This window comes from Trichomycterus rosablanca, chromosome 3 (assembly GCF_030014385.1).
Source record: "Trichomycterus rosablanca isolate fTriRos1 chromosome 3, fTriRos1.hap1, whole genome shotgun sequence".
NCBI classification, from domain to species: domain Eukaryota; kingdom Metazoa; phylum Chordata; class Actinopteri; order Siluriformes; family Trichomycteridae; genus Trichomycterus; species Trichomycterus rosablanca.
The window spans coordinates 10,175,341-10,191,173 of record NC_085990.1 but is presented as its reverse complement, the minus strand read 5'-3'; the positions used below and the strand labels follow the sequence as shown (position 1 = coordinate 10,191,173).

General features: G+C 39.5%; 1 protein-coding gene across 1 annotated transcript; it reads right to left on the bottom strand.

Annotated features, from left to right (window-relative positions):
• Window positions 1-177: 177 nt before the first annotated feature.
• ca14 (carbonic anhydrase XIV) lies at window positions 178-14,945 on the bottom strand. The gene is made up of 11 exons (XM_062991590.1): window positions 14,873-14,945; window positions 9,951-10,130; window positions 9,350-9,495; window positions 8,308-8,403; window positions 7,901-7,967; window positions 7,335-7,492; window positions 3,669-3,792; window positions 2,130-2,153; window positions 1,875-1,959; window positions 1,406-1,459; window positions 178-411 (listed from the first exon to the last, which is right to left on the bottom strand). Exons 1-11 carry the CDS (start codon window positions 14,943-14,945, stop codon window positions 318-320), a joined length of 1,101 nt encoding a protein of 366 aa, XP_062847660.1. The 3' UTR covers window positions 178-317.
• Window positions 14,946-15,833: the final 888 nt, after the last annotated feature.

Genomic DNA, 15,833 nt, shown 5'->3' with positions numbered 1-15,833 from the left:
GTGTTCCAATAATTTTTGTCACAAAAGGAATCCTAAGACTATCATAAATGTGCATCTGTTAACATCAACAGGTTTTTTGTTTGTTAGTTTATTTTCAACCGTTCTCTTAGGGGTCACCACAAACGTGGATCTGGTCCATATACCAGACTATACTTTATAAATATTAAAACACAACCACTCTTCTTTTATTGCTGTGATACAGATATATTTTACATACATTTAATTTCACCCAGACATATACAAAAACAAACACACACAAATAAGGAGATGGAGCTGATAGACGGTTGTGATAGTTTATCGCATGTACTGTACAAATTTCAAGTCAAAGGTTCAGACTGTGGGATGGACTCTTCAGGTTTACCAGGGTCAGGGGTCATCTTAAGGGCCAAGTCTTTCGGCACATCTTTAGTTCTGTAAGGAACCAAAAAAACAATCAAAACTAGGTGGGTAAAATGGACAAAACCTCTGTAAACTGATGTATATTCTTAACTGAGACGCTCACATTTCAAAAAAGATTAGGGGTTTAATAAAACTGAGAAGTTTAAATGATGATCAAAGAACACCAGTGTTTTCTCTACAGGTGATGTTATCATGATATTAGTAAGCATCAATAATAGGTTTGGTAATTTATAGTTACAATAATTTATTTCATTAGTTATAATTACACACAAGGATGGGTCAAGATTTCACGAAGCATGAGGGCAAGAAATATAGAAACCTCACAATCTACAGTCCATAACATTATAAAATGTTTCAGAGGAGAAGAAGGAATCTCTGTGTGTTAAGGTCAAGTGGTAAACATGCCTCTGCCCTGACTTTTCTGAAACTTGTTGCAGTCATGAAATATAGAATAAATGTATGTATACAAAAATGTTATTGGTGATTACTGGAAATATTACATATATTGTTTACTGCTTTTAATTAATCACTGCATTCCATATTTATTAACATTATTCTACTGTCCCAACCTTATTGTAAAAAGAGGGAGTAGGTCAATGAACAAGCTACTTGTTCATTGCCACTAGCCTAGTGGTTAAGGTACTGGACTAGTATTCAGAGGATCGATGGTTCAAGCCCCGCCACTGCCAGGTTGCTGCTGTTGGGCCCTTGAGCAAGGTCCTTAACCCTTAATAGCTCAGACTGTATACTGTAACTGTAATTAAGTCACTTTGGATAAAAGTGTCTGCTAAATGCCGAAAATGTCAAATGTCAGTGTGATGAACCATAACATCAAATAGTAATAAATAGTACACAAGAGTCAAACCATCACCCTCTAAACATAACTAATGCAGGTGCCAGATTTTAGGGGTTCATGTGATAAAAGGTCCTTATTAAGTACAGACTTAGTATTGGGTATAAAAGATGAAGATGAGGACATGATGAGGACAAAGGTTAAAAAAGTGACCTGGACTGGGGAGGTGGTTGGACGCTAGGCAAGACGTCCCAGCTCGACGTTGCGCTGCCAAGGGACCGACAGACAAAATCAATCATACAGTTATGATAAACCACACAATTAAATATTAAAGTCTTTAGATAGAACATATTTTATATGCCAAAAATATATTGACCGAGGAGAGCCTTGGCTAACACACGCTCCCTCCGTCTCGCGGCCAAAGAGTCATGCACTGATCTTCATTATCCCCTGTTTCTGTGCAGGCGCCATCGATCAGCCAGCAGAGGTCGTAATTGTATCAGTTATAAGGAATCCTCTCCGGCAACAAACCCGATATACGGGCCAATAATTGTCATGTAGGCGCCAAGTTAAGAAGTTTTTAATTGCAGTTAAATTGGAAGCATTTAGTTTCAATGTTAGTGTAAAAAAAGGTAGAAGACAGGAAGAAAACAGGTAATGCTAATAACGGCAAGTTACCTACCGAGTTGTCTTTACGATGAAGCAAACAATCGCAGCCATGCCGATACACCCACACAGACAGCCTATTACAATAGCTGAGATTTCACCTGATACACACAAACACCAGGATCACACTTCAAATAACAAATAAATGAAGCTTTGGCTTTACAGCAAAATAACTGCAACTTAAGCACACAAACGTCTTCTAAATGCATGCAATATTAAATCCTAACAGCATTTCTAATTAAACCTGATGTATGAATAAACATGTTTATACCAGCTGTGTAGATCTTCTCTGAATCTAGAAGAAAAAAGAAACATCAAGTTATTACCTGTCTTTTATGAACCTTCATTGGCCATTTTATAAGTTACACCTACCATACAAATGAAATTACTGTAGTCTTGACTGGAATTAGGTAAATATGATAAATCACTATACAAATATACGGTATACTATATGGCCAAAAGTATTTGGACACCTGACCATGAGCTTGCTGGACATCCCATTTAAACAAACAAATGGTATTAAAATAAAGTGACCTCTGAGTGATGTTTTCAGCTAGAACAACAGCCACTCTTTAAAAAATGCTACTCCCTGCCGCTCAGGTGGCGCAGCGGTAAAAAACACACGCTGACACCAGAACTGGGATCTCGAATACATCATATCGAGTCTCAGCTCTGCCTGCCGGCTGGGCTGAGCAGCCACATGAAGAACGATTGGCCTGTTGTTCAAATAGGGGCGGGGCATTAAGCCGGATAGGGACTCTCTCATAACTGATGCAATTACGACATCTGCTGGCTGGTTGATGGTGCCTGCACAGAGGCGGGGAAAAGAGTGCGGATCAGGGTGTGTCTCTCCGTACACAGATCTGATCTGTAGCTGAACTTGTCTAGTGCAGGTGAAAAGATGCATACAGCTGCTGCCCACGTGTCGAAGGGGGTGTGGGTTAGCTTCGTTCTCCTCAATCAGAGCGGGGATCGGCATTAGTGGAGAGGAAGCATGACGCAATCAGGCATTTGTAGGTCTGGGCAGTGATGTTATAAAGCCTATTACATGGCAGTATATAATTTCCTTTACGCAAGGGATCTTCAAAAAGTTTCCACACTTTTATATTTTCGTGGAAACAGTGAGGGTGGGAGGAGTAGTAATTGGTCGTGTCTAAGACACTGAGAAAGAGCTTATAGTCCGGATTTAGTGCCATCCGATTTCCACCTTTTTGGACGCTCAAAGAAGCTCAAAGAAGATGTGATGATGATATAAAAGCAGTGGTGCGTCAGTGGCTACACACTTAACCAAAGACATTGTTTGCTGATAACATTAAAAAGCTGGTAAAACGCTGGAAAAAATGCATCAGAAGGTGACTGTGTATAGAAGTGATGTCATTTCTTTTTTGAAACTCTTAATAAATAAAGTTAAAACAAAGTGTGAAAACTTTTTGAAGAACCCCCGTATAAGCGACTTATTACACCTGTTCCTGAAACACACCAGGTCAAGAATTAGAAGGGGTATCCCAATTATTTTGTTCATACAGTGTATCAATTTAATTTCAGTATTTCATTGTATTTAAGGGTGTATCAGAAATAGAGCTGTTTAAAGCTTTGACACTGGTATTTTGGTTTGGTCCCTCTCAGACATTCCTATATGACTATTCACACACCCACATATTTCCAGATCTTTTTTGTTGCTCACTCTCATTTGTAGGGGATTACAAAGAACCCTGTGTCAGGGTTTTGCACAAACATCACACTAAGCTGTAGCTCTCTCTTTATTCAAAACCATTCCCTTTGTTTTGAGCTGCCCCCCTCTGTCTCTCACCCGGGATGAAGGAGGAGAGTACGGTCCTGTTGTTGAGCGGTTGGGTGGTGCGGTAGTTGTTCTGCAGTGGTGCGGGGTCAGCCGACCCTGATCTGGAGTACAACAACGTCTCCAACTTCAGTAACTACAGAGAAAGAGAAATGAGAAATACTAAACCAGAAAAAAAAAAGTATTTCAGTATTTGTCACATTAAATTATCAAAAGATTTCATTTATTTAAAAGACAAAATGATCAAACACCAATTTAACCCTTGTAAAGAAATGAGCATAGTAGCAAAGTGCATCATGTGTAGCAGCAATAACAGCAATAAAACTTTTTTTATAATTTGAAATCCTTGCAGAGGAAATTTTAGCTCCACTCATCTTTGCAAAACTACTTGGCTTAGACATGCTGATTGATTCTGGTCTCATCACATCCTCTCTGTTACGTCTCTACTACTCTTTCACCACTGTGAAACTTATTTTAATTCAGTTTGTTTTCAGCCATTTAGATTAATTAGATTTATTTTGTGTTTTGTATCATGTTCCTGCTGCATTTTCAGCTTAGATTTTAGCTCATGGACGAATGTCCTTACATTCTCCTCAGCAATTGTATGACTGAGAGTGGAATGTATAATTTCCTCAATAAGAGAATGTCCCCACTCCACCACCATCTATGACCGTTTACATAATATTCTTATCACTGAAGGTCCTTGTTGTCCAAAAGGTTTTCATTTGATTTTTTTGTGCACATACAGTGCCTTGCAAAAGTATTCGGCCCCCTTGAACTTTTCAACCTTTTGCCACATTTCAGGCTTCAAACATAACGATATGAAATTGTAATTTTTTGTGAAGAATCAACAACAAGTGGGACACAATCGTGAAGTGGAACGAAATTTATTGGATATTTTAAACTTTTTTTAGAAATAAAAAACTAAAAAGTGGGGCGTGCAATATTATTCAGCCCCCTTGCGTTAATACTTTGTAGCGCCACCTTTTGCTGCGATTACAGCTGCAAGTCGCTTGGGGTATGTCTCTATCAGTTTTGCACATCGAGAGACAGAAATTTTTGCCCATTCTTCCTTGCAAAACAGCTCGAGCTCAGTGAGGTTGGATGGAGAGCGTTTGTGAACAGCAGTTTTCAGCTCTTTCCACAGATTCTCAATGGGATTCAGGTCTGGACTTTGACTTGGCCATTCTAACACCTGGATACGTTTATTTGTGAACCATTCCATTGTAGATTTTGCTTTATGTTTTGGATCATTGTCTTGTTGGAAGATAAATCTCCATCCCAGTCTCAATTCTTTTGCAGACTCCAACAGGTTTTCTTCCAGAATGGTCCTGTATTTGGCTCCATCCATCTTCCCATCAATTTTAACCATCTTCCCTGTCCCTGCTGAAGAAAAGCAGGCCCAAACCATGATGCTGCCACCACCATGTTTGACAGTGGGGATGGTGTGTTCAGGGTGATGAGCTGTTGCTTTTACGCCAAACATAACGTTTTGCATTGTGGCCAAAAAGTTCGATTTTGGTTTCATCTGACCAGAGCACCTTCTTCCACATGTTTGGTGTGTCTCCCAGGTGACTTTTTATGGATATCTTTGAGAAATGGCTTTCTTCTTGCCACTCTTCCATAAAGGCCAGATTTGTGCAGTGTACGACTGATTGTGTCCTATGGACAGAGTCTCCCACCTCAGCTGTAGATCTCTGCAGTTCATTCAGAGTGATCATGGGCCTCTTGGCTGCATCTCTGATCAGTCTTCTCCTTGTTTGAGCTGAAAGTTTAGAGGGACGGCCGGGTCTTGGTAGATTTGCAGTGGTCTGATACTCCTTCCATTTCAATATGATCGCTTGCACAGTGCTCCTTAAGATGTTTAAAGCTTGGGAAATCTTTTTGTATCCAAATCCGGCTTTAAACTTCTCCACAACAGTATCTCGGACCTGCCTGGTGTGTTCCTTGGTCTTCATGATGCTCTCTGCGCTTTAAACAGAACTCTGAGACTATCACAGAGCAGGTGCATTTATACGGAGACTTGATTACACACAGGTGGATTCTATTTATCACCATCAGTCATTTAGGTCAACATTGGATCATTCAGAGATCCTCACTGAACTTCTGGAGTGAGTTTGCTGCACTGAAAGTAAAGGGGCCGAATAATATTGCACGCCCCACTTTTTAGTTTTTTATTTCTAAAAAAAGTTTAAAATATCCAATAAATTTCGTTCCACTTCACGATTGTGTCCCACTTGTTGTTGATTCTTCACAAAAAATTACAATTTCATATCGTTATGTTTGAAGCCTGAAATGTGGCAAAAGGTTGAAAAGTTCAAGGGGGCCGAATACTTTTGCAAGGCACTGTAACTTTATTCTAAAGGTATAGGGATGATCCAGTGTTTTTGAGAATCAATGTTTTGCTTGTTTAGGAGTGTTACTTTCCTACTTTCTTTTTATTATGGAGCAGTGGCGGCTCCTGCCAAATCTCTCAGGGGGGGGCAATTGTTGCGATGATGGCCAAGGTTACCCGTTCGATGGGTAAATTAAAGCTTAAATAATTAACATCTTAAGTCATCTGTCAGTTTGCCCTCACAAATAACTTTGAACATGGAGAGAGACCAGCTTTACCATTAATCATAAAAATAAGTAAAGCCTTCATCAGATAGCATTTTATTTTAGGTGCAGCAGATCCTGAGGTAATGGTAGTCATGTTGACGAGATCGCTAGCTGCTCCAATTATCGCTACATCAGGTTACGTGTGACACAAGCCCTCCCGGAACCCATACAGATTTTATTGCAGTGCCTACAGTTTGAAAAAAAGTGCCTTAATATGAGAGTCTATCAGAGCAATCCGGGTGATTTTCAATCAGACTGAAATCGCCCAAAAGGGGCGGTACTGTACAGAGCACAACTCGATGCTGATTGGACTATGATATTCAGAGGCAAGACAGACTGTCCAGAACAGTCACAGCTAGTTTAACACTGGTTGAATGTGATAGAAAAATTTCTTCCCTCTCGCCCTTTGGTGGTGCGTCGCCCGATCGCCCTAAGGAACAAGCCGTCAATGTTATGGAGTCATGAACTCCTAGCTTATGCGATAGCCTTAATTGATGTTCCAGTTTATTCCAAAGCTGTTCAGTGGGGTTGAGGTCAGGGCTCTGTGTTTCACTGATTTATTACACTTGTTCGTAACTGTTATGGCTGAGTCACATTATTTCAATGAATAATAGGGGTGTCCCAATACCATGTAGTGTATTCAAATCATGGCATAGTGTTACTGTGGAAACCTTAAGGTGCTTGTAAGATTAAAAATATGTTAGATATTTGTTTAATTAATTAAAATGACGCACCAGTACAATATGGGTGTTGGAAAATGTTGTTCCCTAAAAAAATAAACAGATGTTTTGCAGAGTTTTTACAGAAATATCATGTTTTGTTAATTTTTTTAATCTAAAATTAGTGATTAACACTCAATAACAGATGGACAAATGAGAAATTACTTTTACAACCAATAAAAATCACAATCTGTTTGTGATGAAAGTAAGTCCTAAGCCCACACATACAAATATGGCTTGATTCTGACTGGAAACAATTTGGTCTTTAGCTGATCAGTTGTTCAGAAGATGTGTCTGAACGTGTCACACATGTCGGAAAATTGGATTTGACCTGCATGTTTGAGGATAGCCTCTGTACCTGTGAGTGTGAGATAAAGACTTTCTCAGAGAAGACGGTCCAAAGTACACTCTGGTAGCAGGGTGGAGTGGTGAGTGATCCACTGTAACGGAAATAACGGCTCAGGTCTGCTGGGATCAGGGTCCGTACGTCAAACGCAGGGATGAAGACACTCTGACCTAAAAATCAAACCCAGGAAACCAGCTTGACAACGACTTATCTGTAGTGATCAACATAAAACTACCAAAAAAAACCCCCACATCATGTAATTACAAGGTGTTCACTACTGCTGAGGTTCAAATCCCCAGCAGTGCTGTAGAAAGGTCGGGTGTGTACAGATCAACATGATTGGCAATGTTTGAGGGGGTTATGGCCGTTGGCTAAGACTCTGTGATGAATTGGCGTCCTGTCCGGGTTGTGTTACTGCATTGCGGCCAGTGATTCTGGAATAACCAGACCTGCTGTGACCCCGACCAGGATAAAGAGGAGTAAAACATGAAAATTAACTAAAATGAATAAAGCACAACGTGTAGCTCAACAATGCATCACACACGCACACACACACACACACACACACAAATACAAACCTGCATGTCTGATGCGACCCAGGTAGTTGATGATATTAGCGTATGCCTGATTGGTGTCCTCGCCCGCCTGAGAGACAAAGATAAAACAGTTAAAATAGATAATAATGAAGATGTCATGCTTTGCTAAAGGTTCTAATAATTTTTTTAAAATCATGAGGATTATTTACAGCAGTGGTTATATAGTTGAGGACTAACGTTTACATGCACTGTAGAATTACATACACGGCAAAAGACAAAATCTTAAATGCTGTCAAAAATAACCTGTTAAAAGTATTATTATTTATTTATATTATTTAATATTATTGTTGTTAATTATCTTAATAGCTATGGTTTTATTTGTTTTTATACAACCCCAAATCAGAAAAAGTTCAGACAAAGTAACAAAAAATGTTAAAACAGTCACGCACCTCTACAAGCACTGCGAGAACAGCCAGGCCGTTTTCATGGGTTTTAGCTTCAGACATATTGTAATACAATTCAGAATTGTAGTGTACTATATGGAGCTAAAGAGAAAAAGAGAGAGAACAAAAAAATTAGGAAGGCAGAGAAATAGAGCGAAAGAGTGAGAAATACAGAGAATTTCCAGTCAGCCTTCCCTTCCTTAGTTTGTTTGTTTGTTTTATTAGGATTTTAATGTCATGTTTTACACTCTTTGGTTACATTCATGACAGAAACGGTAGTTACTCATTACACAAGGTTCATCAGTTCACAAGGTTATATCAAACACAGTCTTGGACAATTTAGTGTCTCCAATTCACCTCACTTGCATGTCTTTGGACTGTGGGAGGAAACCAGAGCACCCGGAGGAAACCCACGCGGACACGGGGAGAACATGCAAACTCCACACAGAAAAGACCCGGGCCGCCCCACCTGAGGATCGAACCAAGGACCTTCTTGCTGTGAGGCGACAGTGCTACCCACTTAGCCACCGTGCCGCCCTCTCTTCCTTAGAGATCACCAGTTGTGTCTGTTGAGTGCTCGGCTAATTTGGTGTTACTATGGTGACTTGGACACGGAAGTCATGCCTCAGTGGTGGTGGGTTAACGTATTAGACTGCCTTCATTTACTTGCATTAATGTTCAAGCTCTTTTTAAAGCACAGTTGAGGCAATCCACGTCATGATGTTGCCAATCTAGCTTATTCTTGGTCCTCCTTGTCTATTGAGTCTTTCCACAAGCCCTGTCATAACACTGTCTTCAATGTTGTCACGCGGATGCCTCATCACATGCACAAGGTAACGTAACCGGCAGGACTTAATGTGGTTCAATAGCTCATTTTCTGTTCTGGCAGTCTTGTAATCTTGCTCATTGGTCATCATCTTCCTCTCAAAATTAAAGGCTTTCCCCAAAAGTCTTATTAATAACAGGACACATGACATATAAGTTCTACAGAATTGAAAAAGTCACTTGAAGAGGTAAACAGGATGAACACTCACTCAAGTACACACACCTCTGCTGAAGAACTTTGTTCATCAATAGTGTGCTCACTTCCTATACTGACCGCCACTCCATTTCCCCAGTGCAGGTGAAGCTGGACAGCGCTGAATTGCCATGGCAACCCACCAATGCCCATCCAACTTGGCAAGGGCATCACCACTGTAAAAAAGTCAAAACAAAATATTATATGGTAACATCAGACATTATATGGACTAAAGGTATTGGGACACCTCTTCTGATTTTAAGTAACAGTCCTGTGGGTCAAAACACCTTGATAATGAGTCAGGCTGGTTCAAGCTGACAGAATAAAAAAAGTGAACCCATTGTGTATACATTGCGAAGATTGGTGCCTATTGGGACATATTAAATCTCTTGGCTTCCTCTTGAGCATTTATAGGGGCCCAGAGATAAGTGGCTTTCAAATGAGTGTCCATTTTTAGAAATCTTGCTATGCAACAGGGCAGCACAACATGTAGTTCCTCATCATCATCATCCTCTGTCTTTGCAACCATTGTTACTAAAATCAAGTGATTATTTTGTGTGTGTGTGTGTGTGTGTGTGTGTGTGTGCGTGCGTGTGTGTGTGTGTGTGTGTGTAAATGATAGCTGTATTACCTGTGTGGCCATTATTAAACAGTGTGAAGGGTTCATGGCCGTACTGGTCGTATCCCATTATCTGTATAAGAGGAAGTGATGGGTCATACCAAGTATGTGAAGAGTCCACATTGACAGGTGACTGGGAGGACCCACCACATTCTGGAAAAAATTTTGGCCAATCAAACTGACCCACTGCTCCTGAAAAAAAGATGTATGATTACTGCAAGTGCATGAACATAATTTGGTCCATAATAATAATAATAATAATAATAATAATAATAATAATAATAATAACAATAATAATATAAATATTATAAGTGGCACATTGGTGCAGCTGGTGGAGTGTGTGCCCTACAGCACCATGTGCCTGAGGGACCTAGATTTGATCCCTGTCTTTTCAGGCATCAGATTATCAGGCACACTGTCTTCATATCTATCAATGTATTGCTTCTTTTTTTCTCTGACCTCCAAACGCATGCAGAGGGGGTATTTACTGCTTTAAATAGCCTGATTAACTGACTAAGTAATACATTTTCATTGTATTCATTGGTTGCCACGCTATGGATTATTGCCCTGTCCAGGTTGTATTATTGCTCTTTCTTAGTATTTCAGGGAAGCACCGGACCCACTGCAACCCTATATTAAATAATTAATATTAAACATATTGAAGCTGTGCCATTTGGAATCTCTCTCACTCTCTGTATGTGTGTGTGTCACGAGTTAATATTCAGTATTAGCTCAGAGTTTAGTCATGCATGATTAATGATCTCACACACACACACACACACACACACTTTTTTGCATAGCTTGCACATTATTTATATTCAACAGGCCATAAAGAGGACATGTCTGTTCACTTATTCAATGGCGAATCAGGGTAGGGGTGGGTCCGGAGCCTACCCCAAAACACTGGGCATCAAACATTCACACATTTAATTAGGGTTAAATTAGAACATGTATTTGGAAGGAAGCACCTGAAGAAGACTCCTAGATAGTGATTAGATGTTGTAATAATCAAACCCAGGTCCTCAAGACCCAGCAGCTGCCCCACTGTATAACCTTTGCCCCCCCCCCCCCCCCCCTTCTTTTTATTCTTTTTATTCTTTGCAAAAGAATAAAAACTTTTGCAAAAAATGGCTCAGCAGTTGCCCTGGTGATCACCATGACAACAGTGCCAATCAAGCTGTCCCAAATTTGGTTGGAGAACTAAGGGACACAATACACACACAGAACTGATTATACAGAACTCCTCTTTCATTTTTAATAACCACTTCATCTTGGTCAGGGTCATGGTGGGAAACAAGAAGTCAAGACATCATAAACTTAATTTAGAGCAGCTAATCCACCTCCTGCCAGGCACAAAAAGAACAAATGAACTCCTCACAGACAACAAGAAGAGGCGGGAATCGAACCTGGCTCTTTAACCACTTTCATTAATTTATTCATTCACTTGACTCATTCATATTCATGTTTTTACCATTGCTTTATCCTGGTCATGGTTATGGTGGATCCAGTTTCTCCAGAATCACTGGGTGCAATGCAGTAACACACTCTGGTCAGGACATCAGTCCATCGCAGGGCCTCGGCCACTAGACATAGTCACTAGACATCAAGTCTGTATGTAGATGCCTGAGCATCCGATAGCACCACTTGGGGTTTAAACCCTGTATCCCAGCGGTATTGTGCTAATATAATCTACTACTACCACCATGTTTGATCCAACAGTGTTGTTGGGTTTAAATGTCTCAGTCATGTTATGGACTTGCACCAAATAGATCTTCACTTCACCATAACCCTTTAACTCCCTTGCTAAACAGCTTGCATCCAACGATACACTATTTGGACAAAAGTATTGGGACACCCCTTTCTAATTCTTGAATTCATGTGTTTCAGGCACAACGATTGCTAACAGGTGTGATTAATCAATCATATAAAGAAAATTCTCTGCTTACAACCTACAGCAACATATTCAGAAAGGCCCTTTATCTTTCCAACATGACTGCGCCCCTGTGACCTGCACAGAGTCCTCACCTCAGTCCCACTAAACAGATGTAGAATGAACTGGAACATCAATTGAGGCTTTCTTGATCAACATCAGTGCCAAGCCATACAAATGCTGGGCACAAATTCCCACAGGTATACTTCAAAGTCTTGTAAGAAGCCCTCCCAGTAGAGTGGCTGCTATAGCTGTAAAGATCTCACGAAGGTCACTTTATTTTAATTCCCCCTTGCTTTTGAAATGGGATGTCCAACAAGCCCATGGTCAGGTGTCCAAATACTTTTGGTCACATAGTGTACTACAGTTATGGAGAAGAAAAGCCAGTCTACTGAATAGTTCATCATGTAGCTATTACATTAAGGATGCATTGTGGCTTTCTGTGCTTTTAAAATGCTTCCACTGTAGTCTATACTGTTGAAATTGTTTATACTGGTACTTTGCATCAGTGACACTGTGTTCTTGTTGAGGCTTAGTGCAGCTTTAGATTAAGGTTTATAAGTACCAGTCAGTTTGTGTGTATGCTTGTGAATTTGATGTTTGTATGATGGGGAGAGCACACTGTGATATTAGTTCTGGTTTACCACAAACAGAGGGTTTAGTGTAAAGCGGATTACAGGCTCCAGAAATACTTGCACAATTAGCACAAAGAATGGTGTGTGTGTGTGTGTTTGCTAACTTCTACATGTGTGGAAAATGCTAATTACACTAATCACGCTTATCAAGCGTACCAATCTGTTGCTTGTTTACTACATCCACATGAAGTTTTTTTTTTCATATTTTCATACACCTATATATATACACAGAAATATATGTATACCTGTCCTATCATTTCTTTCTTTCTTACTGATCTGCCATTTATTTTTCTCTCTTAAAATGTTTCTGTGATGTACAGTGATCATGCAGAAGTACAACAGTCAACCATTAACAACACAGATGAACCAAGACCGAATAATCAGATCTGCCAGTAAAATCACAATCTACAAACACACATCTAAACGGTTTGGCCAGTGGTATACTGACACCTGTCCATGAGATTGTTGGACATTCTGTTTTAAAACCTTGGGCATTAATATGGAGCTACCCCGCTTTGTAGCTTTCCACATGATTTGGGAGTGTGTCTGTGGGAACAGAATTCAAATAAACATAAGATTAATGTTGGCCCAGCTGAAAATAAATGTTTATTGCTGTTTTAGGGAGTTTTGGATGAGCGCTAATGGATATGATTTGCTTCTTTTTAATATTCTTAAATAACATTTACGTTTACTAATTTTCAGCATTTAGCAGATGCCTTTATCCAAACTGACTTACAATTGAGACTGGTTACATTGAAAGCAATTGAGGGTTAAAGGCCCAGCTCAAGGGCTCAACAATAACCAGCTTGAACCAGCAACCTTCCGATTACTAGTCCTTTCTATATTTAATTAGATGTATATATGTTGACACCTGCACCAAGAGAAATTCCTTGTATATCTGGTACTTGGCAAATAATAAAGATTCTGATTTTGATTCTGTACCTTAACCGCTGAACTACCCCTGTCTTTGTGAGAAATAAAGTAAATGAATAATTCTATAGTTTTAATGGAATTATTTTTATGGAATTCAAACCTTGTTGATTAAGTGTCATTTGTACATGTCAGTGTTGTTGCCTATTGTTTCATCACATCACATTCTCTTACTGAAGGATTTCTTGTAGGAATTTTGAATCTGCAATGATTTTCATGTCATGATTACAATTTTCATGTCATGACATTTGACTTTTTTGGCCATAAAGTCTCATAGTCAAAAGGGAATGTATTAGGGTGAAACTCTACCTTAATGGAAAATTCAGGTTATTAAGAAAGGGTGAAGTAAAACGATTTCTTACCTGTATATGTCCATTCTGTGGCTAATGATGAAAAGAAGGAAAATGTATTAGATTTTAACAGTGAATCATATTAAACATGTTTAATTTGAATTAACTGTTTTGATAAATCTGACTGTAAGAAAGACTCAATCTGTGTAGTGGACAGGTACGAAAGTTCAGCAATTTTTCCTCCTGCATTCAGTTTCAGTCCATTTCACAGACTTCTAATTTCATATATTTTTGCTTGGTTGCAGTTCTAATGCCATTCCGTTTTACCTTCATTTATTTTATTTTATTACAGCTAAGGTTTACATACACTCAAAGTAAACATGGATGTTTGTTTGTTTTGTTTTATTTAGATTTTAACATCATGTTTTACACTCTTCGGTAACATTTATGACAGAAACGGTAGTTACTCATTACACAAGATTCGTCAGTTCACAGGGTTATATCGAACATATTTCTAATTCACCTCACTTGCATGTCTTTGGACTGTGAAAGGAAACCGGAGCACCCGGAGGAAACCCACACAGAGAACATGCAAACTCCACACAGAAAGGACCCGGACCGGCCCGCCTGGGGATCAAACCCAGGACCTTCTGAAAATGGATGTCATGCCAGTCTTTGGATCTCAAGGATTTCTACAACTGTTCTATTTTTGTGAATAAATGAATCAAACATATCTCTGTTTTTAAAGAATATAAAAAGTGGTTTTATAATAATAATTCACAATCTGCTGGGTGAAAAATATACACACAGCACATTTTATATGATTATATACAACTTAGCCCTTTAAATGTTTACTAGCAATCAACAAGCTTCTGGCATATCTCTGGTTGAATCTTCAATCGCTCACTATCACTACCATACTCATCAGTAAGTACAGTATTGTTGGGTTTAAGTGCTTACCTTTTTTTTCTCAAAACATTTCTTTGTTTCATCTGACCACATATCATCTTAAAAAGGGGGACATATATGTCCCAACAAGAGTATGGAAACTTTTGACTTTGACTGTACAAACCCCGAGACTGGATATCAAATTATAACCTTAAAAACCTGCTTTCTTTTACATCAATACTACACAACATGAAGGCTTACCAGCGTCTGTGCTCTCCACATATCTCCAAAGTGAAAGCAGAACAGCCATGTCCAACCAGATCACCAGCTCCATGTTCCACACATACACACACTCTCAGATGGCCTGGTAAATGGTCCAGGTCCAAGGATTCGAAGAGGTCCTAGATGCTATTGTTGAAGCAGGTGGAAGGGTGTGATGCAGAAGTGAATGTAGTTTGGGAGAGCAGCAAAAGAGCTCAGTGTTGGCCCCTGAAAAAAGGATATGACCCAACACAACGGGGTGGGCAGTGAGGCTTGACCGAGGGGGGTCATTGAGGGAAAATAGAATGGGAAAGAATAGAGAGAGTGAGGGAGGGGGGTGACCGGGATGCAGTCTGCAAGTGAAACACTCGATTAATGTGATAGAACAACTTTATACAGCTTCCTCTTACCATCTCATCTTTGTACTATATGTGGACACCCCACCCAATTAATGAGTTAAATGAGTTGTTTTAGCATTGTCTATAGGCGCATACATCAATTACAAGATAAGATAAGATAAGGTAAGATAATTACAATTACAACTATAACCCCATGTCCAGAAAAGTTGGGACATTTTGTAACAAGCAATTAAAAAAGTCTGTGATTCTGACGGGCAGAAAGAAAAGATTTCCAATGTTTTGACTGATCACTCTCACTCACTCTCTTTTTAAGCCGCTTTTCCTAATCAGGGTCGCAGAGGAAAGAGACTTTTTTAATGTTTTGGGAATCCTTCCCAATCATACTGCCAGAACCTTAACTGGTGTCCTTGTGGCACCTATAATGACTGGATTTTAGAACTACTGTACACTTTTTAAGAGAAAATCCCTCGACAGTAATGTTCAATAAAATTCTAGGCACTTTCATACATCATAGTTTTCCAGTTTATTGTTTTCTGGTCCCAAGGTCTCAGTTGCACCAGGGCACTCCAGGACAAGCTGAACCTCAAACTTCCTTCTGGAGT

Coding starts and splice junctions, on each gene's coding strand:
- ca14 (XM_062991590.1), bottom strand. CDS start 14,945: ATGGAGCTGGTGATCTGGTTGGACATGGCTGTTCTGCTTTCACTTTGG. Junction 10,131..14,872: donor TGTGGAGAGCACAGACGCTG/GTAAGCCTTCAT, acceptor TCTTTTTTTCAG/GAGCAGTGGGTCAGTTTGAT. Junction 8,404..9,349: donor AACAAAGTTCTTCAGCAGAG/GTGTGTGTACTT, acceptor TTTTCTCTTTAG/CTCCATATAGTACACTACAA.